The sequence below is a fragment of the Salvelinus alpinus genome, chromosome 18, assembly GCF_045679555.1.
Source record: "Salvelinus alpinus chromosome 18, SLU_Salpinus.1, whole genome shotgun sequence".
Classification (NCBI taxonomy): domain Eukaryota; kingdom Metazoa; phylum Chordata; class Actinopteri; order Salmoniformes; family Salmonidae; genus Salvelinus; species Salvelinus alpinus.
This window is the reverse complement of record NC_092103.1, coordinates 33,848,556-33,872,844: the sequence shown is the minus strand read 5'-3', so window position 1 is coordinate 33,872,844 and position 24,289 is coordinate 33,848,556. Positions and strand designations below refer to the sequence as shown.

Sequence of the window (24,289 nt, the reverse complement as noted above, 5' to 3'; positions counted from 1 at the left end):
AGAATTAGCTGTGGAAGGATCATGTGGTGTAGCCTACTCTCCCAGGCTTAGGCCTGATTAGGCCACCTGCACACCTGAACACTCCATAGACTGTAAAGCACTCTGGCAGTGGACTGCATACCTGTAGCCTCTCAGCCATAATAAGGTGCTTAATCATACCTCCTTTAGAATTCCTCTCACGCCTTGATGTCTTTCATTGCGGTCTATTTTTATAACCTTGTCTGCTCAAGGTCTCCTGTTGGAATTCAGGATGGGCTGGCCCACACAAAAATGTGCTCATCACTCAAACAGACACTGCATTTACCACACTATGTTTTGCCACAGACTGTAAATATTAGGTTACCACACAAACAGTAACGTTTCCACAGTTTGCTTTGACACTGTGGGTAAGGAAGCTCCTGTTAGTGGAGGCGTAGACTTGTCCAATACCGTCTTTTTTCCAGTCTGGTGTAGATGGGTCACAGGTAGCTTACTAGCCTACATCTCAGGGTTAGGCCTATATCGTTACTGTTCGGTGTAACTGAGACTCAACTTGCACACCTACCTACCCATCAGTGGCGCAGCGGTCTAAGGCACTGCATCTCAGTGCTACAGGCGTCACTACAGACCTGGTTCGATTCCAGGCTGTATCACAACAGGCCGTGATTGGGAGTCCCATAAGGCAGCGCACCATTGGCCCAGCGTCGTCCGGGTTAGGTTTGGCCGGGGTAGGCCGTAATTGTAATTAATAATTTGTTCTTAACTAACTTGCCTAGTTAAATAAAAAAAATAAAAATTCTGAATCAGTGTTCCCATGGTTTTCTGTGTTCCTTGTGAGGAAGTCTCTCATATCTCAAACGCTGCATTGTGACTCCCTCTGGTGGCCAGAAACAGACCATGCACCTACAGTACTGTTACCATGTGTAAAGTTTTATATAGGCCTACTATAACACACAGACAATATTCGTCCTGCAGGCAGTTGTTCACTAGCATCTATATAAGTCAAATAGAAATTGATTTGAGAGACGTTTTGTCTGTAACGTTGATTCTGTGAGTGTGGAGCGGTGCAGGCAGGTCTGTGTTAGTTAGGAGGGGAGAGCTGTCTTGGCCCAGAGTGTATTTACACACTTGGAGTGCTTTTACTCTCTGGAGTTATGGCATTGTGTGTGTGTGTGTTTGTGAATGAGTTCAGAGGGAGAATCCTATTGGCCGAATGAGCCACGTCACCTGTTCATAAATGTGCATATACCAATGGGAATCCTTCTTTGCCTTGAGTTGTGGTTTTGGGAACTGGACGATGTAATTTTCCTGTGATGAGGGTGTTACAAATGATGATGGCAATAAGGATGACAAACCATGGTAACCTGCCATGGTAACCTGCCAAGAAGAACTTATACAAACCTTTGGTAGAGTTCCACTGCATCTACACTGATATCAGTTAGTAAAGTGAGATAGAAGCCATGTGTACATGTAAGTTACACTGATATCAGTTAGTAAAGTGAGATTGTTTGCGTGCGTGCCTCTCTGTGAGTGTGTGTGCTTGCCCCTGATTGTCCCTGCCTGACCCTCCTGTGGTGACCTGACTGCAGTGGGAGGCTAAGTAAATCACATATGCATTATTCAGGCCTCCACTAAAACAATGTTTTAAGGTTTTACTTCTGTCACTTCCATGCAGGAGAACGGGGGGATGACGAGGGAGAGAAGGAGGGGAGGGATGCTATCTCTTCTCTGTGCTTCGACTTTACACTAAATGGGAGACCGTGATGAACAGAGCTCTCCACTTGGTTGGGCTTTGCTTTGACTAATACTCAAACTGACTAACATTCAAACGTTTATGTTCCAAGGGTTTGTGAGTGTTCAGTGGGTGTGGAGTTGTCTTGTGCTTTGACTTACATGTATAATACTTGTTGTAATCACTCAATGGAACTCCTTCCAACCGGTAGAGGATTTGAGGGTTTTAGTGCTGTGTTGATGGATTTATTATGGTTGAACTGATTCACTAGAGGAAAGTTGAATCACAAATGTCCCTAGTCAAAGTAGTGCGCTATATAGAGAATAGGGTGTCATTTGGAACGCATACTGAGTGAGGTTACTGATTCAGTAGGTAAAAATGATTAAGGTAATGACGTTCTGTGCTTTGACCCTTTAGGGCTACCATAGAAGAGGTCTATGCCAGGTCAATGACCAAACTTGCCAAGTCAGCTGGCAACTTCTCTCAGCTCGGGTAAGACACACACACACACACACACACACACACACGCTCGTGCGTCAGGTGAAGAGAGATAAGTTTGTGTCCCGTATCAACCCTCCCTATTGAATGATAAGACCAGTCTTCACAGAATGAATGATCTGCTGATCTCCAGTTAATAAAGTGTGTGTGCTGCAGGACGTTTTCCCCGGTGTGGGATGTGTTTAAGACGTCCACAGAGAAGCTGGCTAGCTGCCACCTGGAGCTGGTGAGGAAGCTACAGGAGCTTATCAAAGACGTGCAGAAGTACGTGGATGACCAGGCCAAGGCCCACAAAAAGGTGCGGGACGGAGAACCAAACACGACACCACACATCACATTGTTTCCTTATAACAAGCCCAGACCCACAAACAGCTCGGCAGGCAGAATCACACAACACGCCACTTTGTTTCTTTAGGCATTACATTTGACATTGGAGTCATTTAGCAGACTCTCTTATCCAGAGCCACTTACAAGAGCAATTAGGGTTAAGTACCTCGATTTTTCACCGTCAGCTCAGGGATTCGAACCAGCGTCATTTCGGTTACTGGCCAAACACTCTTAACCACTAGGTTACCTGCTGCATCAAGTAGTCTGTCCTTGCTGGTGTCTGTGCTCTGCCTGTGTAGGCTGCTGCTGGTGATAACCTATATTTACCCTCTGGAGATGAATAAAGTTGACTTCTTTCAGTCACTGCTATGGGGAAGAGTTTCTGTAGAGTGATTGTACTGATGGATTCTGGAGAGAATGTTCTCTATCCTGCCTGGAGTAACCAGCGGAGCGTCACCTCCTATGGCATGTATGTGTCAGCAGGTCTAACTAACCAAGCACTGCCTGTGAATTAGCAGAGTTGGGTTTGAGCTTTCAGCATAACAAAAAAGGCTTTCACACAACACTGTCTCTTTCTCACACACACACACACACACACACACACACACACACACACACACACACACACACACACACAGAATGTCAAGTTGCCGTTTTAGCTAAGCTACTTTCTACCATTATAATGATCTTTGCTTCCATTTAGTGGTTTCAATCATGGGCTTTTCATACAAGGACACTAAAATGAATGTGTTTGTTTAAATGGTTGCTGTCTTCCTCTGTCCTACTCAGACCAAGGAGGAGGTGGCGTCCACACTGGAGTCAGTCCAGACCATCCAGACCACCGGTGTAGCCTTACAGAAGTCCAAGGAGAACTACAACTCCAAAACTGTGGAGCAGGAGAGACTCCGCAAGGAGGGAGCAACACAGAGAGATGTGGACAAGGTACTGTACACTAGACTAAACTACACTAGGAGAGAGCAACACAGAGAGATGTGGACAAGGTACTGTACACTAGACTAAACTACACTAGGAGAGAGCAACACAGAGAGATGTGGACAAGGTACTGTACACTAGACTAAACTACACTAGGAGGGAGCAACACAGAGAGATGTGGACAAGGTACTGTACACTAGACTAAACTACACTAGGAGGGAGCAACACAGAGAGATGTGGACAAGGTACTGTACACTAGACTAAACTACACTAGGAGAGAGCAACACAGAGAGATGTGGACAAGGTACTGTACACTAGACTAAACTACACTAGGAGAGAGCAACACAGAGAGATGTGGACAAGGTACTGTACACTAGACTAAACTACACTAGGAGGGAGCAACACAGAGAGATGTGGACAAGGTACTGTACACTAGACTAAACTACACTAGGAGAGAGCAACACAGAGAGATGTGAGGTGGGAGATCACAGGTACAGCTGTAGATGACCTATCACTATCCCGTTCTCTGTATCTCCATATCTTACCACCCATATCACCTGTCTGGCATTACGTAGATGAGTAGTAGTACTTCATGCCAGAATAAATGTATATTTTTGCCTCAATCTGTTTCTGAATCACATGGGTGTCTCTGCTCTGGTGATCTGGTGCTCCATAGAGGACTGTGTGACTGAGGCTGATGGTGACATGTGAAAACAGATGGACATTTTCCTGTTGTCTGTCTCTGATCTCTGCAGGCTGGAGTGAAGGCCAAGAAAGCCACGGAAACCTACAAGGGCTTTGTGGAAAAATACGCCACAGCCAAGTCCGAGTTTGAACAGAAGATGGCTGAAACTGCACAGGTGTGGGTTTGTGTGTTGGTATTCCATCCACTTTCTAGTACCACAGGACAATATGTTTGTGTGGGTTTCTTGTTTTTGTGTGTGGTGTACTGTACTCTAGCTTTGTGTGCATGTTTTAAGGCCCTTGCTCTTGGGTGTGCGTGTGTGTGTTTACCGCTCAGTATTCCATGCTGTGTGTGTTCTGTGCTCGGCATCGTCTCAGCTTGTGTTATTTCCTCACCAACGGAATCATTGTGGAAAACTCTGATTGGAACCATCTGAACGTCTGATTAGATAAACTCTAAATTCAAATCAGACAACAGAATTTGACCCTTCGTATCCTGCAGTGTAGCGAGCCACACGGACAAACTGGTTTGAGTTAGGGCAGCTTTTCTGTTCTCCCCCAGAGACAACAGCAGTCTATGGCTCCTCTCAAATTCAGCATATGTGAACATAAGTTCTAAACATGGCATGGGTGCACATGTCTTCTGTGAAATCACTTGTGTGTTTCGAGTTTGTGTATAGGTCTGGTGGTTGGCCTGGCGGTTGGCCTGGCGGTTGGCCTGGCGGTTGGCCTGGCGGTTGGCCTGCCTGTTGGCCTGCCTGTTGGCCTGGCGGTTGGCCTGGCGGTTGGCCTGGCGGTTGGCCTGACTGTTGGCCTGGCGGTTGGCCTGCCGGTTGGCCTGCCGGTTGGCCTGCCGGTTGGCCTGGCTGTAAGCTGATGTGAATGTTGAGGTTTACGCAAGTGTGCTCGCCTGTGAATGTACTCTGTGTGTACACTAGCTGTGGTAGTGTGTACACTAGCTGTGGTAGTGTGTACACTAGCTGTGGTAGTGTTTGTTGGAGCAATCATGGATGTTTGTGTGTAAGAGATTGCCTATATCCTTGTTTATGAGCCTGTGAGTGTGTGTGTGTGTGTTTATGCAGTCAGGCACACTCCTCTTCCTCTCTATCCACGCTGGGATTTTCCAGCTTGTGATTATTTATAGTCCTTCTCCTCGGTTTACCCCAAACTCTCCCCAGCCAAGGCCAGCCCTGGATGGGAGTAAACGCCTTCGTTTAGAGCCCAGACACACACACACACACACACAGACCGCTCCAGAGCCCAGAGATGAGCCCTGCTCTGTGTATCTCATGGCTGGCCCACCCTGGATAATTAGCACCTTGTGCTGCAGTGGGATCTGTGTGTTGGTGTGCCTTCGTTTCTAGACCACCCAAATAGAGACGACACACACAGGAAGGAAGTGGTTAGGGCACAAAGGAGAAGTGTTTCTTTTTTAGGGAAATGTATACATGTATGAATGTGTTTTTCTCTTTCCGCCCAGTGTTTCTCCTGCAGCGGACACGGTGCACATGTTCTGTTGTACACATTGGACTCTCTGAAATCCTTCCCCATGATAGAGCCCAGAGGTTTCCTGACCTGGCCTGACCAGAAACTCTTTGTCCTGGTTCAATAGATGACAGCTTATGTCCAGAGTTGTTCCTGATCAGGCCAGGGAAAACTCCAGGTCCGAAGTCTTCTACTGGCATATTTGTTTTGCTCTGGTTTAGTGTGTCCTCAGGGGAAATGGATAATGTACTCCTGTATGTTTTCTCTCTGTGTTCCAGAAGTTTCAGGACATCGAGGAGAGCCACATCGTCCACATGAAGGATATCATTCAGTCATACACACAGTCTGTTGACGAGACGCACGTTCAGATCGGAGAGGTGAGTCGGCGCACGCACACACACACACTGCACGAATGCACACGCTCACACACGCACACTGCACGAATGCACACGCTCACACACACACACTGCACGAATGCACACGCTCACACACACACACTGCACGAATGCACACGCTCACACACACACACTGCACGAATGCACACGCTCACACACACACACTGCACGAATGCACACGCTCACACACACACACTGCACGAATGCACACGCTCACACACACACACTGCACGAATGCACACGCTCACACACACACACTGCACGAATGCACACGCTCACACACACACACTGCACGAATGCACACGCTCACACACACACACTGCACGAATGCACACGCTCACACACACACACTGCACGAATGCACACGCTCACACACACACACTGCACGAATGCACACGCTCACACACACACACTGCACGAATGCACACGCTCACACACACACACTGCACGAATGCACACGCTCACACACACACACACTGCACGAATGCACACGCTCACACACACACACACACACACACATTCCTGTGGGTGGGGAGGGGCGTGTGTCCTGTCCCAGTGCTCAGTGGGTTCACTGTGTGTCAGATGAATTAGTGTAGTCTTTGATCACTTTAATAGTTTCACTGAGAACCAGGAAGCATTCCATTCAGCCGTTTATAGCAACCAATTAAAAACTGATCAAAACTCCCTCTCGACCAATCGAAAACACCTTCAGCATACAATCAGAGGCACAGCATGCCAACTGACTAGGCATCTCGCTCTGTGTGGATATGTTACTGGACTTTACTGTGTTACAATGTTCATCTTTCCACTTCCATCATTATATTATCACAATTTTTTTTACATCTTCAGTATATATAGATATTGTTCTCTAGAATATTAGTAACAGAACAATATCTGAGATGTTCTAGATGTTTTACTACATGACAACTAAAAAGAAACTCTGGTCCACTGTGTGTAGTGTTGCTGCTGCAGTCCCAGCAGTGTCCACAGGGGGCGCCACATCCCCACTCTGCTCTAAAGCTCCAGTGTTACCATGCATCTGAACAGGAGAAAGACATCGCTGCCTGTCTCTGTCTCAAAGGGTACCCTATTTCCTATAATATGCCCTGGTTTTGACCAGGACCCATAGGGCTTTTTATAGGGTTCCATTTGGGACGCAGCCTGTGGTTTAGTGTTAGCCTGGCTGGGCTTCAGTAAAATAGAGCCTAAAGGTGGGTGAGTGCTCTCCCAAACAGCTGGCAAAGTACGCGCAGGAAGCCCACGTAATGATGAATACCCTTTAAACCAGGCTGTGTGAGCAAGCGAGCACCATTGCCAAGTAGTAGGGAGAGAGGGGGGATACTGCTTCATCAGTTAGACCACAGACACGCAAACTCAGCCCAGACATACACACACAGTACACTTAATGTACCAGCACTATAGACTAACACATATACACACTGTCAATATACTGTACACACTCCGACATTGCACTGTACACACACGGTCACTTAAAATAATCCATATTGTCCAAACACATCAACACACTTAAATCTGTCTATCCACTTCAAATCAAATGTTATTTGTCACATGCACCGAATACAACAGGTGTAGACCTTACAGTGAAATGCTTATTTACAAGCCCTTAACCAACAATGTTTTAAGAAAATACCCCCCCCCCCCCCAAAAAAAGCAAGAGATAAGAATAACAAATAATTAAAGAGCAGCAGTAAATAACAATAGCGGTGCTATATACAGGGAGGTACCGGTACATAGTCAATGTGCGGGGGCACCAGTTTCGAGGTAATATGTCCATGTAGGTAGAGTTATCAAAGTGACTATGCATGGATGATAACAGAGAGTAGCAGCAGCATAGAAGGGGGGGGGGGGGGGGGGCAATGCAAATAGTCTGGGTAGCCATTTAATTAGCTGCACAGGAGTCTTATAACTTGGGGGTAGAATCTGTTTAGAAGCCTCTTGAATCTAGACTTGGCACTCTGGTACCGCTTACCGTGCGTTAGCAGAGAGAACAGTCTATGTCGAGGGTGGCTGGAGTCTTTGACAATTTTTAGGGCCTTCCTCTGACACCGCCTGGTATAGATGTCCTGAATGGCAGGAAGCTTGGACCCAGTGATGTACTGGGCCGTACGCACTACCCTCTGTAGCGCCTTGCGGTCAGAGGCCGAGCAGTTCCCATACCAGGCAGTGATGCAACCCGTCAGGATGCTCTCGATGGTGCAGCTGTAAAACGTTTTGAGTATCTGAGGACTCATGCCAAATCATGCCTCTCCTGAGGGGGAATCGGTTTTGTCGTTCTCTCTTCACGACTGTTTTGGTATGCTTGGACCATGTTAGTTTGTTGGTGATGTAAACGCCAAGGAACTTGAAGCTCTCAACCTGTTCCACTACAGCCCCGTCGATGAGAATGGGTGCATGCTCGGTCCTCCTTTTCCTGTAGTCCACAATCATCTCCTTTGTTTTGGTCATGTTGATGGAGAGGTTGATGTCCTTGCACCACACGGTCACGTCTCTGACCTCCAACCTATAGGCTGTTTCATCGCTGTCGGTGATCAGGCCTACCACTGTTGCGTCATCAGCAAACGTAATGATGGAGTTGGAGTTGTGCCTGGCCGTGCAGTCATGAGTGAACAGGGAGTACAGGAGGGAACTGAGCACGCACCTCTGAGGGGCCCCAGTGTTGAGGATCAGCATGGCGGATGTGTTGTTACCTACCCTTACCACCTGAGGTGTTTAGTCCCAGGGTCCTTAGCTTAGTGATGAGCTTTGAGGGCACTATGGTGTTGAGCGCTGAGCTGTAGTCAATGAATAGCATTCTCACGTAGGTGTTCCTTTTGTCCAAGTGGGTAAGGGCAGTGTTGAGTGCAATAGAGATCGCATCATCTGTAGATCTGTTGGGGCGGTATGCAAAATTGAGTGGGTCCAGGGTTTCTGGGAATATGGGGTTGATGTGAGCCATGACCAGCCTTTCAAAGCATTTCATGGCTACAGACGTGAGTGCTACGGGTCGGTAGTCATTTAGGCAGGTTACCTTAGTGTTCTTGGGCACAGGGACTATGGTGGTCTGCTTGAAACATGTTGGTATTACAGACTCAGACAGGGAGAGGTTGAAAATGTCAGTGAAGATACTTGCCAGTTAGTCAGTGCATGCTCGGAGTACGCGTCCTGGTAATCTGTCTTGTGAATGTTGACCTGTTTAAAGATCTTACTCACATCGGCTGCGGAGAGCATGATCCAACAGTCGTCTGGAACAGCTGATGCTCTCATGCATGTTTCAGTGTTACTTGCCTCAAAGCCAGCATAGAAGTAATTTAGCTCGTCTAGTAGGCTCGTGTCACTGGGCAGCTCGCGGCTGTGCTTCCCTTTGCAGTCTGTAATAGTTTGCAAGCCCTACCACATCCGACTAGCGTCGGAGCCGGTGTAGTACGATTCGCTCTTAGTCCTGTATTGACACTTTGCCTGTTTGATGTTTCATCTGAGGGCATAGCGGGATTTCTTATAAGCTTCTGGGTTAGAGTCCTGCTCCTTGAAAGCGGCAGCTCTACTCTTTAGCTCAGTGCGAATGTTGCCTGTAATCCATGGCTTCTGGTTGGGGTATGTACCTACAGTCACTGTGGGGATGACGTCCTCGATGCACTTATTGATAAAGCCAGTGACTCATGTGGTGTACTCCTCAATGCCATCGTAAGAATCCCGGAACATGTTCCAGTCTGTGATAGCAAAACAGTCCTGTAGTTTAGCATCTGCTTCATCTTACCGCTTTTTTATAGACCGAGTCACTGGTGCTTCCTGCTTTAATTTTAGCTTGTAAGCCGGAATCAGGAGGATAGAATTATGGTCAGATTTGCCAAATGGAGGGCAAGGGAGAGCTTTGTATGCATCTCTGTGTGGAGTACAGGTGGTCTAGAATTATTTTTCCTCTGGTTGCTCATTTAACATGCTGATAGAAATGAGGTAAAACTGATTTAATTTTCCCTGCATTAAAGTCCCCAGCCACTAGGAATTCCTCCATTTTCCTGTCTGCTTATGGCAGAATACAGCTCATTAGGTGTGGTTTTAGTGCCAGCCTCAGTCTGTGGTGGAATGTAGACAGCTACGAAAAATACAGATGAAAACTCTAGGTAGATAGTGTGGTCTACAGCTTATCATGAGATACTCTACCTCATGCGAGCAAAACCATCAAACTGTCTATTCAAACACACACACTTGCTCACATACACTCTCACACACACACAAATTGACACACACATACATATATTATCCGGCCAGGCAAACACAGTCTACCAACATGCGCACATAGCCCCAGTTTGGCTATTGGGCATTGAAGTGTAGTTTTATGTTAACCTGGGGCTGGGACTGAGGATTGGGTTTAGGTCTGTGTCTAGGACTGGGCCTGGGTCTAGGGTCTAAACAGTGGCGTGGCAGTCTGCATGGCTCTGCCGTTATCTAGTTAGCCTAGCTCGCTTCTCTCTTGTGTTCTCTCTGCTCTAGTCTGGACATGAATGGAAACCACTAAAGACCACAGCATGAGGGAGGAGAGGAAGTTTAGGGAGAGAGACTTGCATGGGAGTGAGGGAAGAGAACAGGAGGTGTAGAGAGACTGCGTGGGGGAGACGGGAGGAAGGCGGGAAAAGAGAGCGAAGGGAGAAAGATGTGGGTAGAGGGGGGAGAGAGGGGGGAGGAAGATAGGAAGGAAGACGGGAGGCAGAGGGGAGGGGGAACATAGGAGGGAGGCGGAGGAGAGGGCGATCATAGGAGGAGGGGATGGAGAGGAGGAACATAGGAGGAGGGGGGGAGGAGGAGGTGGAGAGGGGGGAAAGAGGGGAAAGAGGAGGGCGGAGAGGGGGGAAAGAGGAGTGGAAAGGGGGAAAGAGGAGGTGGTGGAGAGGGGGAATGTAAAGAGACTGCATGGAGCCAAGAGAGGTTATCTAAATACATTCTGCTCTGAGAGGAGTGTATGGTTGTCTTTAGCTCAGCTGGTGAGGCATGGTGCTTGTCACCGCCATGATAGTGGGTTTGATTCCTGGGACTACCCGTAGTGCAAAATGTGGATAAAACCATCTTCTAAATGGCATATTATTATATTCTATTTATTTATATTAGAATGTATATAATTTAACTGAAAGTATTATTATTATTCTGGTTCAAAATCTTTACAACAATATGCCTGCATGCTGTGCAGAGAGTCACTGCAGGTGTGTGTTTTTGTGCATCTGTGAAAAATCACTGCGGGTTGGAGGGGGGGCTGTTGTGTGTGTCTGTCTGGGTGTGTGTGAGACACGCAGGCAGGTGATGACATCACAGCACGTTCCCTCACGGCAGCAGGATACAGCAAGCAGCTGGCTGGCTGGCTGCAGCACCTGACAGATTACGTGTGCTGGAGTGACCATTCTACCTTGCCACGGCAACCCACGCCCAACCCCCATCCCCCCGCGAGGCGGAAGGGGCTAATGCGCCTTGCTGGAGGGGTCATGGGGGGAGCGGCCACAGTGTGTGTTTTTATGATAGTGAGTGGACATACGCTGTTGTGTTTACAGTATCACGCACATCTGAATCGTTTGGCGAGATGGCACAGCCAGTCAGTCCCTGTTTGTCATTTATCTGGTCCCTCTCCCCCGACAGACACACACTCACACTCTGACACACACGCCACTAACATCCAAAGTAAACAAACAAACACTATCCTTCCCGTGATAGCATCCAGAGGGCATCAGGAGGCCACTCTGTCCACAACAATAAAACCATACCATTATGTAAGCCAGTCTCCACAGGCCTTAGAGACACATTGTACAGAGAATAGTTTTAAACAAGAGAGTTGTAATTAACTGCTGGGTAGTCCAGTCCTTTAGGGGCTCCTGAGTGGCGCAGTGGTCTAAGGCACTGCATCTCAGTGCTAGAGGCGTCACTACAGACCCTGGTTTGATTCCAGGCTGTATCACAACAGGCTGTGATTGGGAGTCCCATAGGGCGGCGCACAATTGGCCCAGCGTCGTCCGGGTTTGGCCGGGGTAGGCCGTCATTGTAAATAAGAATTTGTTCTTAACTGACTTTCCAAGTTAAATAAAGGTTAAATAACATTTTTAGAGGGAGTATACAGTGAAAAGCACAAAGCCATATTGCATTTGTCAATCCTCCTGAGTATTCTAAAAACGAGGCACCCAGAGAGCAGTCCCCAAGGACATGAGCTGTCACTCTCACAAGCTATCACACACACACAGCAGATACACACACACACACACACACACACACACACACACACACTGCCCCATGTTTTAATCACAGAAGTACCTCCCAGTGGTCCTACCACATTGTGAGCCCTCAATGGACTCAATGACTGTTCAGCAGCTCAGCCCAGCCCAGTGACTGTCAGACCAGCCCACAGCACCAGAGTGAAGGGAGAGAGCCTTAGGAACACCAGTTAAAGTGTGTCTGATTCCAAGTGTCTGCCACTCTGCCATCAGTTCTTCTTTCTTTAATGTAATCCATTCTGATGCCTCACTGTACTGATGCCAGACCTGGGTCAAATACGTCAGAATGCTTGAGCTGCGCTTGATTTACAGCAGTATACAATGGAACCAATGGAATCATCCCAAAAGTGCAACTCCAAGTTAAACGAAGCGCACCTAATGACCCTGTGTGTTTGTTGTTGTCCCTCTGCAGGTCCGTATAGAGTTTGAGAGGAACATGGAGAACACCTCTGTGGAGGGCTTGATACAGAAACTGGCTGATAGTAAAGGAACGGGCAAAGAGAGACCAGGTAAGATGTCCCCATACGCACAGCCTGAATCTGACTGAAGATCAGTGGTTACTTAGGGTAACTTTTACAGTATACCTACTCCTTCAACGTGGCTGAATCTGACCCTGTATCAGTGGTTACTTAGGCGCAACTTCCTTTAAAGTGACTTCCTGTCTTTAAGATGGGGACAGGCCTATAAGAGAGATTTAGCCAATGAGAGAGCAGTAACAAAAGGTGGTAGAAGGCCATCAGACTCAGTAGCTGTAAAGGTAGGCAGGTCAGGCCGGACATTCCAGTTAGCATGTGACACCATGCAGGCCAGTACAGGGTCAGGGCGGCTTTGCTTTACGCACGCACACACGCATATACACTCACACGCATACACACACACACATACACACACACAAGCATACACACACACAAACACACTCTTTGCTGTGTTTAGGCTACAGACTGAACTAAGCAGCCAGAAGCGAGCTCTTTTGGGGATCAAGAGCTCAACAGTGACTCTGTAAACTATGACATGCTACGGTAAGCAAGGGAAATCTTACAATATAATGTTTTCCATTGTGGCATTCCCAGGGGCTTGCACCCATCACATCAGGTAGGCGACACAAAGGGGTGTGTTTGTGTGTATACAAACGGTGACCCCTGACCACTGTGTCCAGATGGGCGTCTGAACAGCGCCGGCCTTCATTTGTTTTGACAGCAGAATTAATTGAGGGCTGAAAGCAGTTGTAGAATTCCTACCCGTATCAAGCTGTTCATTAGAGATCTCACCGCGGCCGAGGCCGTGTCAGAAAAATAACCTGCCTGTCACTTGATGAAATAGCTGAACGGATGGCTGATCCTGTGCCTTTCGAGAGAGAGAGGTTGAATAAACAGTCGACCACGGAAACAATCTGAAAGTGACACGCTGCTAGGCGGGGGGGTTCGTAGTGTTCACTGATATCCAGCTGAGCTGTCAACTGGCGGCGAGCCAGACACGCAAAACCCCTCTTCCTCTCTTTCCCGCTCCGAGCTCCATGTGAAGCATATGCAATTTAAAAAGCCATCCTCCGCTCATGCGTGACTGCATGCTTCCCTCACAGAGAGAGGAATAAGATAAAAGAAACCTCTACATCAACAAAGTCATCTGTCTGTTTATGAAATGTTGAAACAGATCCTAATGCCAACTGTGCAGATTTAGGTAAGATTGGCGTGTCTGGTGTAGGTTTTTTGCTGTAGTCAGTGTGTGTAAATATTGTCAGATGTAGGATGCTGTCAGCGAAAGGTTCCTGCCCTGTGCTTAAATTTGTTGTCCGTTTTGGTCAGTCATCATGTGGAGGCGCCTAAGTATGGTCTTCAGACATTATTATTCAAATATGTTTATTATTATTGTCTTAGAATTGGTGATTATGGGTATTTGGCAACACCAGCAACTGCTGATTACTGTGGGAGGCTATGGTTCCCTCTTCACTTAGTTAACTATACCTGCTTGTTGTCAATGCTGTGTGGATTAGGGAGCAGTGGGTAGGTCTCTCTCTCTTGATCTCTCTCGCTCTATCTCGTTCTCTCTCGTGAACTAGTTATTTGATGAGCATGGAATTTTAGTTTTAATTGGAATGGAACGCGCACACACTAACAGCAGTCACATCAGTGTGTGTTCGCCGGCGGTGAAGAGCTAACCGGAGAGGCCCTGATATTGCACAGTAGATTGGTGTACTTTATCGACGTCACTTGGCGTGATGCGTGCCTCTCGTGACTTACCACTTCCCTGAGCTTCTCCAAGCGCTGGGCATGTCGAACGATGCATTTTGCCCACAACTGACATTGTCTGGGGAAGGCTGGATCGAACTGCTGTTGCCATATACACTGGACTAATATATCATTAGCTTTGTTTTTTCAGGTCAAGACATTTTAGTGCCATGGGGCTGGCCTACCCTCTCTTCTCTTCCTCCGTGGTCTGCCATAGGGTAGTAAATAAAGACGTCGTGTCCTGGTCGTGTCCTGGTCGTGTCCTGGTCGTGCATTAGCTTTTAAGAAGATAAACGCTGAAAGGAACTTGGAACCGATCTGTGTTGTGATGAATAGGCTGTGTATTCACAGAACCCCTACATTTCTATATCAACAGACAGATTCAATAACGTAGTTAACAAAATATAATTTATTCCATGTATTATAGACGATGCCACTCTAACCTTTTATTCAGAGGAATTTATTTATTTATTACTCATTGATTATTCCTCTATTTTTATGTTTTCACTTAAAACAAAGTAAAAGGCCTAATTTCACACTCATCGTCTTACTATCTTTACTTATAATAACCATAAGACAATAGCTTTTCAAACCGTTGACTCTAAAATCATATGGAGTCCATTGATTGACACGCATATTCATCCTGAGTGTTTCTCTTGGTTTTTCCGCTACTTTTTCAATAGCGTGTTTGTATATGTGTTTGCGTGTGTGGGATAATGCATATCCAACCCTATGAAAACCCCTCGTTAATGTTTTCTCCAGACGCTCTCGAAGCGAGGCATTCCAAGTGCAAGAGCTCGGAGGTAAATATGTAGAATTGATGAACATTAAATTAAGCGTGATCTTTGTTGTTTTTCTTTAGGTTCTTTTTCAATTTCTATATAAATAATTGTTGTTCTTGTGAAAATCAGAGTCTGGTTCGGCTCCAGATTAGATCAAGGTCATTCCTCCCAGCAGATTTGGCAACTTGTTGTTTTTAAAACATATCTATTTATTAAATGATCATTATGCATTATCATTGTGTTGGTAAGCTTGAGATGGCACCAGCTCACAAGCTCTGTGTGTGTGTGTGTGTGTGTGTGTGTTTTACTCTGTGTGTGTGTGTGTGTGTGTGTGTGTGTGTGTGTGTGTGTGTGTGTGTGTGTGTGTGTGTGTGTGTGTGTGTGTGTGTGTGTGTTTACTCTGTGTGTGTGTGTGTGTTTACTGTGTGTGTGTGTGTGTGTGTTTACTCTGTGTGTGTGTGTGTGTGTGTTTACTCTGTGTGTGTGTGTGTGTGTGTGTGTTTACTCTGTGTGTGTGTGTGTTTACTCTGTGTGTGTGTGTGTGTGTGTGTTTACTCTGTGTGTGTGTGTGTGTGTGTGTTTACTCTGTGTGTGTGTGTGTTTACTCTGTGTGTGTGTGTGTGTGTGTTTACTCTGTGTGTGTGTGTGTTTACTCTGTGTGTGTGTGTGTGTGTGTGTTTACTCTGTGTGTGTGTGTGTGTGTGTGTTTACTCTGTGTGTGTGTGTGTGTGTGTTTCTCTCTGTGTGTGTGTGTTTACTCTGTGTGTGTGTGTGTGTCTGTGTGTGTCTGTGTGTGTGTGTGTGTGTGTGCTTACTCTGTGTGTGTGTGTGTTTACTCTGTGTGTGTGTGTGTTTACTCTGTGTGTGTGTGTGTGTGTGTGTTTTTACTCTGTGTGTGTGTGTGTTTTTACTCTGTGTGTGTGTGTGTGTGTGTTTTTACTCTGTGTGTGTGTGTGTGTGTGTTTTTACTCAGTGTGTGTGTGTGGCTTTATGAGCCATTCTGTGTGTACTAAAGGGCAGGTCAGTGGGTTCTGTCTGGCCACCTGGCATAGTTTGCATGCCAGGTGCCATTTTAGTTGATTGGTTGTTTTAGAGTGGTTTGGTCTCTGTTGTGCAGGTTTACAGTAGGCCTATGTAGAACTTAAATTATGTCTTCGAGATCTGTGTCTGTCCATGAGAAAGTGTGTGTGTGAGAGAGGGAGAGAAAGTGACTGAGGAATAGTGTGTGTGTGTGGAGCATGCTGTAGTGTGTGTGTGTGTGTGTGTGTGTGTGTGTGTGTGGAGCATGCTGTAGTGTGTGTGTGTGTGTGTGTGTGTGTGGAGCATGCTGTAGTGTGTGTATGTGTGTGTGTGTGTGTGGAGCATGCTGTAGTGTGTGTATGTGTGTGTGTGGAGCATGCTGTAGTGTGTGTATATGTGTGTGTGTGTGGAGCATGCTGTAGTGTATGTGTGTGTGGAGCATGCTGTAGTGTGTGTGTGTGTGTGTGTGTGTGTGGAGCATGCTGTAGTGTGTGTGTGTGTGTGTGTGTGTGGAGCATGCTGTAGTGTGTGTGTCCATGAGGGATATGAATGTCTGCTGTAGTATTTGCCCTGGTTCAGGATAGAGAGTCACATCTTGCTGATGGCTACCAGACACTGTGTTGACTCTGCCATTGACCCTGTCTGCCCTCTGGGTTCAGCAGAGAACACTTAGTTTAACGTGTGTGTCCCAAGCTAGACCCTCTGTTCCTGCCAAGCCGTGTGAGTGTGCTTGTTGGTGTGTGTGATGATGGGTTATGTGAGTGTGATGATGGGTTGTGTGTGTGTGATGATGGGTTGTGTGTGTGTGATGATGGGTTGTGTGTGTGTGATGATGGGTTGTGTGTGTGTGTGTGTGATGATGGGTTGTGTGTGTGTGTGTGTGATGATGGGTTGTGTGTGTGTGTGTGTGTGTGTGTGTGATGGGTTGTGTGTGTGTGTGTGTGTGATGGGTTGTGTGTGTGTGTGTGTGTGATGGGTTGTGTGATGGGTTGTGTGTGTGATGATGGGTTGTGTGTGTGATGATGGGTCGTGTGTGTGTGTGTGATGATGGGTCGTGTGTGTGTGTGTGATGATGGGTCGTGTGTGTGTGTGTGATGATGGGTCGTGTGTGTGTGTGTGATGATGGGTCGTGTGTGTGTGTGTGATGATGGGTCGTGTGTGTGTGTGATGATGGGTCGTGTGTGTGTGTGTGATGATGGGTCGTGTGTGTGTGTGTGATGATGGGTCGTGTGTGTGTGTGTGTGTGTGATGATGGGTCGTGTGTGTGTGTGTGTGTGATGATGGGTCGTGTGTGTGTGTGATGATGGGTCGTGTGTGTGTGTGTGTGATGGGTTGTGTGTGTGTGTGTGATGATGGGTTGTGTGTGTGTGTGTGTGTGATGATGGGTCGTGTGTGTGTGTGTGTGTGATGATGGGTTGTGTGTGTGTGTGTGATGATGGGTTGTGTGTGTGTGTGTGGGTGTGTGTGGGTTGTGTGTGTGTGTGTGATGATGGGTTGTGTGTGTGTGTGTGATGGGTTGTGTGTGTGTGTGTGATGATGGGTTGTGTGTGATGATGGGTTGTGTGTGTGTGTGTGTGTGTGTGTGTGTGATGATGGTTGTGTGTGTGTGTGTGATGGGTTGTGTGTGTGTGTGTGATGGGTTGTGTGTGTGTGTGATGGGTTGTGTGTGTGTGTGATGGGTTGTGTGTGTGTGTGTGTGTGTGTGATGGGTTGTGTGTGTGTGTGATGATGGGTTGTGTGTGTGTGTGTGATGATGGGTTGTGTGTGTGTGTGTGTGTGATGATGGTTGTGTGTGTGTGTGTGATGATGGGTTGTGTGTGTGTGATGATGGGTTGTGTGTGTGTGTGATGATGGGTTGTGTGTGTGTGATGATGGGTTGTGTGTGTGTGTGTGATGATGGGTTGTGTGTGTGTGTGTGATGATGGGTTGTGTGTGTGTGTGATGATGGGTTGTGTGTGTGTGTGTGATGATGGGTTGTGTGTGTGTGTGTGTGATGATGGGTTGTGTGTGTGTGATGATGGGTTGTGTGTGTGTGATGATGGGTTGTGTGTGTGTGATGATGGGTTGTGTGTGTGTGTGATGCGTTTAGGGCGCTGCCTGCAAATGCCAAATGAACCTAAATGAGTGTTTTCTGTCTTATCAGATCCTATTGACTTTGAAGAATGCAACACTGCCATCGCCACTGAAGGTAAGTCTCTCTCACACACACACACACACACACGCCGTGCTTGTGCCCTTCTTTTCTATAGTTTATTCCCTCAATGAAAAACAGAAAACAGTGAAATTTTGTAAAAGTCAGACTTGATATTTTTCACACCTAAATGTGTGGGAACATTTTAAGTCGAAATGTTTTAAGTTGTCTGGCCACTTCTCCAGCTCTGCTGCAGAACATCTAAAGAAGTACGAGTGTTTCATAAAGGGATTTGATTTATCCAATTTTCTTTTTGGTTTGGAGTTGTCATATTTGTCTAATAAAATTGAAGAAATCTATCAGATATTTCTCACATACTTGTTGGGTTTGTTACTAGGAGCCAAACCCAGAAAGAGGAAAACATTTGCGATCCCAGGCCGCCGGAAAGACAACAAGGACACAGACTCGACGTTAGTAGCTTCTACTTTTAAACTTGATTTATAAAGGATGTGTAAGTAGTTTATAAACTGTTGATTTAATGATTTTACTTTCCACTGCCTGGAACTCATTTAAGATGGCTTAGTGAACAGTCTCTAAATTCTGTTTCAAATGATCCAAGATTAGTATAAATCATGTTTAATTTTATTCGGCTTGTCTTGATGATAAATATTCATTCCGCATCATTGGCCTGAATTCCGAGAATATTAAATGAGTCTGAAATGTAAACGTTGCTTCTTTTGGTGGGTCTCAGGGAGTCGACAGAAGTTGAACCTGCTGTGAGTATATTCCCAGTTACATACTCTCAAATTGAATTTATTTGAATCATATTAATTTAATACTATAATGTGAATCCCAATTTTATTTGGAATTACTTTGTAATATTATTATGCAATAGTATTGCAATTATTTTTGTCATGTACAAGTTGTTGTAAATAATAATTGAATTAGTTGGACAGTTATACGGATGTAATAATGGCAAGACTGAATTGTCTCAATCACTTCATTAAAGTAAAACAGTATGGTATCTAAACTGCCATGTTTCCTCTCTCTCTGTCTCTGTCTGTCTGTCTCTGTCTCTCTCTCTCTGTCTGTCTCTGTCTGTCTGTCTGTCTCTCTCTCTCTCTGTCTCTCTCTCTCTCTGTCTCTCTCTCTCTCTGTCTCTCTCTCTCTGTCTTTCTCTCTCTGTCTTTCTCTCTCTGTCTCTCTCTCTCTGTCTTTCTCTCTCTGTCTTTCTCTCTCTGTCTTTCTCTCTCTGTCTCTCTCTCTCTGTCTTTCTCTCTCTGTCTTTCTCTCTCTGTCTTTCTGTCTTTCTCTCTCTGTCTTTCTCTCTCTTTCTCTCTCTCTCTCTCTGTCTTTCTCTCTCTGTCTTTCTCTCTGTCTTTCTCTCTGTCTTCTCTCTGTCTGTCTGTCTCTCTGTCTCTCTGTCTCTCTGTCTCTGTGTCTCTCTCTCGCTGTCTCTCTCTCTCTGTCTCTCTCTCTCTGTGTCTCTGTCTCTCTGTCTCTGTGTCTCTCTCTCGCTGTCTCTCTCTCTGTGTCTCTCTCTCTGTGTCTCTCTCTCTGTGTGTCTCTCTCTGTGTCTCTCTCTCTGTGTCTCTCTCTCTGTGTCTCTCTCTCTGTGTCTCTCTCTCTCTCTCTCTGTGTCTCTCTCTCTCTCTCTGTGTCTCTCTCTCTCTGTGTCTGTCTGTGTCTGTCTGTCTGTCTGTCTGTCTGTCTCTGTCTGTCTCTGTCTGTCTCTGTCTGTCTCTGTCTGTCTCTGTCTGTCTCTGTCTGTCTCTGTCTGTCTCTGTCTGTCTCTGTCTGTCTGTCTGTCTTTCTCTCTCTCTCTGTCTGTCTGTCTGTCTGTCTGTCTGTCTGTCTGTCTGTCTGTCTGTCTGTCTGTCTGTCTCTCTCTCTCTGTCTGTCTTTCTCTGTGTCTGTCTCTCTGTGTCTGTCTCTGTCTGTCTCTCTGTGTCTGTCTCTCTGTGTCTGTCTCTGTCTGTCTCTCTGTGTCTGTCTCTCTGTGTCTGTCTCTGTCTCTGTCTCTCTGTCTCTCTCTCTCTGTCTTTCTCTCTCTGTCTCTGTCTCTCTGTCTCTGTCTTTCTCTCTCTGTCTGTCTCTGTCTTTCTCTGTCTTTCTCTCTCTGTCTGTCTCTGTCTTTCTCTGTCTCTGTCTTTCTGTCTTTTTGTCTCTGTCTCTACTCTGGGCTGTAGAACAATACCAATGGAGTTCCTCCTGGATACTATGGCACCATAGACTTCCAAAACGCTGTGAGTCTCTCTCACACACACACACACACACACACACACACACACACACACACACACACACACACACACACACACACACACACACACACACACACACACACACACACAGCAGGAAATGCTTAAGTGCATTACTAAGTGATGCATTACTGTTGTTGTGTTTGTTCTAGAATGTCCCCACGGTTGATGAAGATGGCTTCTGCATCAGACCGGAAGACCGCAACCAAAATGATATCCTTCCTCAATACTCACACTTTTACACTGTTAACCTTCCAACACTTTGTCTTCAAACTCTTCTTATCATTCCTTCATCTGCTAGGATTCATTGTGATGTCCTCTGTTGGCCTTGTGTTACCATATTGCCACACTGTATAGCCACTAATCTGGCGTGGTGTTATGATCCGTTCCGCTTCCTTCATTCGTGTTCCACATGCCAAAGAGAACTCGTTCTATTCGTCGAGTGACTCGGAGGATGAGGATGAACCCAGGAAGTTCCGCGTGGAAATCAAGCCGGTGGCGCCCAACAACAGGACGCAACAAAGCCGAGCCACCATCGACCAACTCAAGGCCTCCATTGGAAACATCAGCCTATCGCCACCAACCTCGGTACATCAACTCAGTACCACTTCATTTGATAGAAACCTGTTGCTCCACAATTCTGTCAGATTGCCAGAGATTCCAAACACGCATTGGAGAGTAGACAGACACACAAAACTGTCTGATCAATTTAACAATAATTCCTCACCTCCACACTAGTGTATTGGATACACACTTGTGTATTGGATACACACTTGGATAAGGGTCAAATCCTCTATCCTACAACATGAATATAGAACGTTGCACATCACTACCGTTGCCACTGAAATACACCTCTAAGCATGCAGAAATACATTCTGATGTATTCTGTCTGTTTCCTCTCTACACTACAGCTGCACCTATTCACTAACCTTAGTCTCCTCTGTCTGAGGGGCAGTTCCCCGTCAGTCTGTCCCATCTCCTCTCTAACACTAGAGGGCAATAGTACATTGAATTTCCACTGTAAGATTTGGGAATGGGTACTTAGTCATAAAGCCTTCTGCCAGAATCATTAGACAGTATCATACATATTTGAAAGTCTTTTTTGCCTTATTCTGTTCTTTTGCCTGTTTGAATCATTCTCTCAGCTGTCTAAGATGAGTCACTGTGGACAGTAGGAGTGACTGAGCTCATTCAGAAAGTTCAGTTGGGAGTTTTTATTTCAAATTGAAATCTCCATGCATGAGTCATAATTCAAACATCATTTTGTATTTGTTTTTCTGTGTTTGACCGGTAGGGTAAAAATGTATCACAAATAGTCTTCAGTTTTGGTCACTTGTTTTCTCTCTTGCTGTACTTTAACACAACGGTTGAATGGCCTTGTCTCTAAGTTCTGAACAGTCTTTTTTAAAAGCAGTGGTACCACTGCTGTAACACCATGCAACTAATTGTACAGCAGAGTCAGTACACACCACTTCACCCTGCTGTCACGTAATGGGATGAGATGGCATGCAGAGACTGTCAGAGCTCCCCAGCACGCAGAGCCTGGCCTGACCTTTGACCTTTAGGCCTGGAGTTGACCTCTCCATTCAACTTTGACTGACTGACTGGCCATATCATCTCTAAATCTCTGAGCCGCGCTCTCGGTCTGCCTGCTCAGGGTGGAAATAGCGCCTGCCATTAAACTTTAAAATAGTAGTGTGTGTGAACACTCCGTGTGCTGCTTCAGAAGGAGGTTGTGAGCTCCCCCATTTCCGCTAGAGGAGTCCTACCACTCTAAACGACTGTCACGGAATCTCTATCGTTTTCTCATTGACCCTCTCTCCCCTCGGTCTACCATGCTCTCTCTATCTAGCTCTCTATTGGTATTTACTCTTGTTTTATTAGGGGCATTTTGCTGCTACAAACACTACTTGTACAGTGGGGAGAACAAGTATTTGATACACTGACAATTTTGCAGGTTTTCCTACTTACAAAGCATGTAGAGGTCTGTAATTTTTATCATAGGTACACTTCAACTGTGAGAGAAGGAATCTAAAACAAAAATCCAGAAAATCACATTGTATGATTTTTAAGTAATTAATTTGCATTTTATTGCATGACATAAGTATTTGATACATCAGAAAAGCAGAACTTAATATTTGGTACAGAAACCTTAGTTTGCAATTACAGAGATCATACGTTTCCTGTAGTTCTTGACCAGGTTTGCACACACTGCAGCAGGGATTTTGGCCCACTCCTCCATACAGACCTTCTCCAGATCCTTCAGGTTTCGGGGCTGTCGCTGGGCAATACGGACTTTCGGCTCCCTCCAAAGATTTTCTATTGGGTTCAGGTCTGGAGACTGGCTAGGCCACTCCAGGACCTTGAGATGCTTCTTACGGAGCCACTCCTTAGTTGCCCTGGCTGTGTGTTTCGGGTCGTTGTCATGCTGGAAGACCCAGCCACGACCCATCTTCAATGCTCTTACTGAGGGAAGGAGGTTGTTGGTCAAGATCTCGCGATACATGGCCCCATCCATCCTCCCCTCAATACGGTGCAGTCGTCCTGTCCCCTTTGCAGAAAAGCATCCCCAAAGAATGATGTTTCCACCTCCATGCTTCACGGTTGGGATGGTGTTCTTGGGGTTGTACTCATCCTTCTATTCCTCCAAACACGGCGAGTGGAGTTTAGAGCAAAAAGCTCTATTTTTGTCTCATCAGACCACATGACCTTCTCCCATTCCTCCTCTGGATCATCCAGATGGTCATTGGCAAACTTCAGACGGGCCTGGACATGCGCTGGCTTGAGCAGGGGGACCTTGCGTGCGCTGCAGGATTTTAATCCATGACGGCGTAGTGTGTTACTAATGGTTTTCTTTGAGACTGTGGTCCCAGCTCTCTTCAGGTCATTGACCAGGTCCTGCCGTGTAGTTCTGGGCTGATCCCTCACATTCCTCATGATCATTGATGCCCCACGAGGTGAGATCTTGCATGGAGCCCCAGACCGAGGGTGATTGACCATCATCTTGAACTTCTTCCATTTTCTAATAATTGTGCCAACAGTTGTTGCCTTCTCACCAAGCTGCTTGGCTATTGTCCTGTAGCCCATCCCAGCCTTGTACAGGTCTACAATTTATCCCTGATGTCCTTACACAGCTCTCTGGTCTTGGCCATTGTGGAGAGGTTGGAGTCTGTTTGATTGAGTGTGTGGACAGGTGTCTTTTATACAGGTAACGAGTTCAAACAGGTGCAGTTAATACAGGTAATGAGTGGAGAACAGGAGGGCTTCTTAAAGAAAAACTAACAGGTCTGTGAGAGCCGGAATTCTTACTGGTTGGTAGGTGATCAAATACTTATGTCATGCAATAAAATGCAAATTAATTACTTAAAAATCATACAATGTGATTTTCTGGATTTTTGTTTTAGATTCCGTCTCTCACAGTTGAAGTGTACCTATGATAAAAATGACAGACCTCTACATGCTTTGTAAGTAGGAAAACCTGCAAAATCGGCAGTGTATCAAATACTTGTTCTCCCCACTGTATGTGATTCTTTATGGTGGTTAGTCGACCATTACATTTGACAGTGTTTAGAAATGTTTTTTTCCGATATGT

General features: G+C 46.2%; 1 protein-coding gene across 9 annotated transcripts in view; it reads left to right on the top strand.

Annotated features, from left to right (window-relative positions):
• Positions 1–24,289, top strand: part of LOC139544222 (F-BAR domain only protein 2-like) — an 80,385-nt gene that overhangs the window by 31,715 nt on the left and 24,381 nt on the right. For 8 of the 9 annotated variants that reach the window (XM_071351097.1, XM_071351099.1, XM_071351098.1 and 5 more), the window contains exons 3-14: positions 2,129–2,203; positions 2,366–2,507; positions 3,326–3,478; positions 4,225–4,329; positions 5,917–6,015; positions 12,691–12,787; positions 18,449–18,493; positions 18,834–18,906; positions 19,188–19,212; positions 20,626–20,682; positions 20,850–20,912; positions 21,112–21,285. In XM_071351097.1, the coding sequence (XP_071207198.1) occupies positions 2,129–2,203; positions 2,366–2,507; positions 3,326–3,478; positions 4,225–4,329; positions 5,917–6,015; positions 12,691–12,787; positions 18,449–18,493; positions 18,834–18,906; positions 19,188–19,212; positions 20,626–20,682; positions 20,850–20,912; positions 21,112–21,285 (1,108 nt within the window). Of the gene's footprint in view, positions 1–2,128; positions 2,204–2,365; positions 2,508–3,325; positions 3,479–3,501; positions 3,892–4,224; positions 4,330–5,916; positions 6,016–12,690; positions 12,788–18,448; positions 18,494–18,833; positions 18,907–19,187; positions 19,213–20,625; positions 20,683–20,849; positions 20,913–21,111; positions 21,286–24,289 lie in introns of those variants that run through there. The other variant, XM_071351102.1, reaches the window with a different exon arrangement.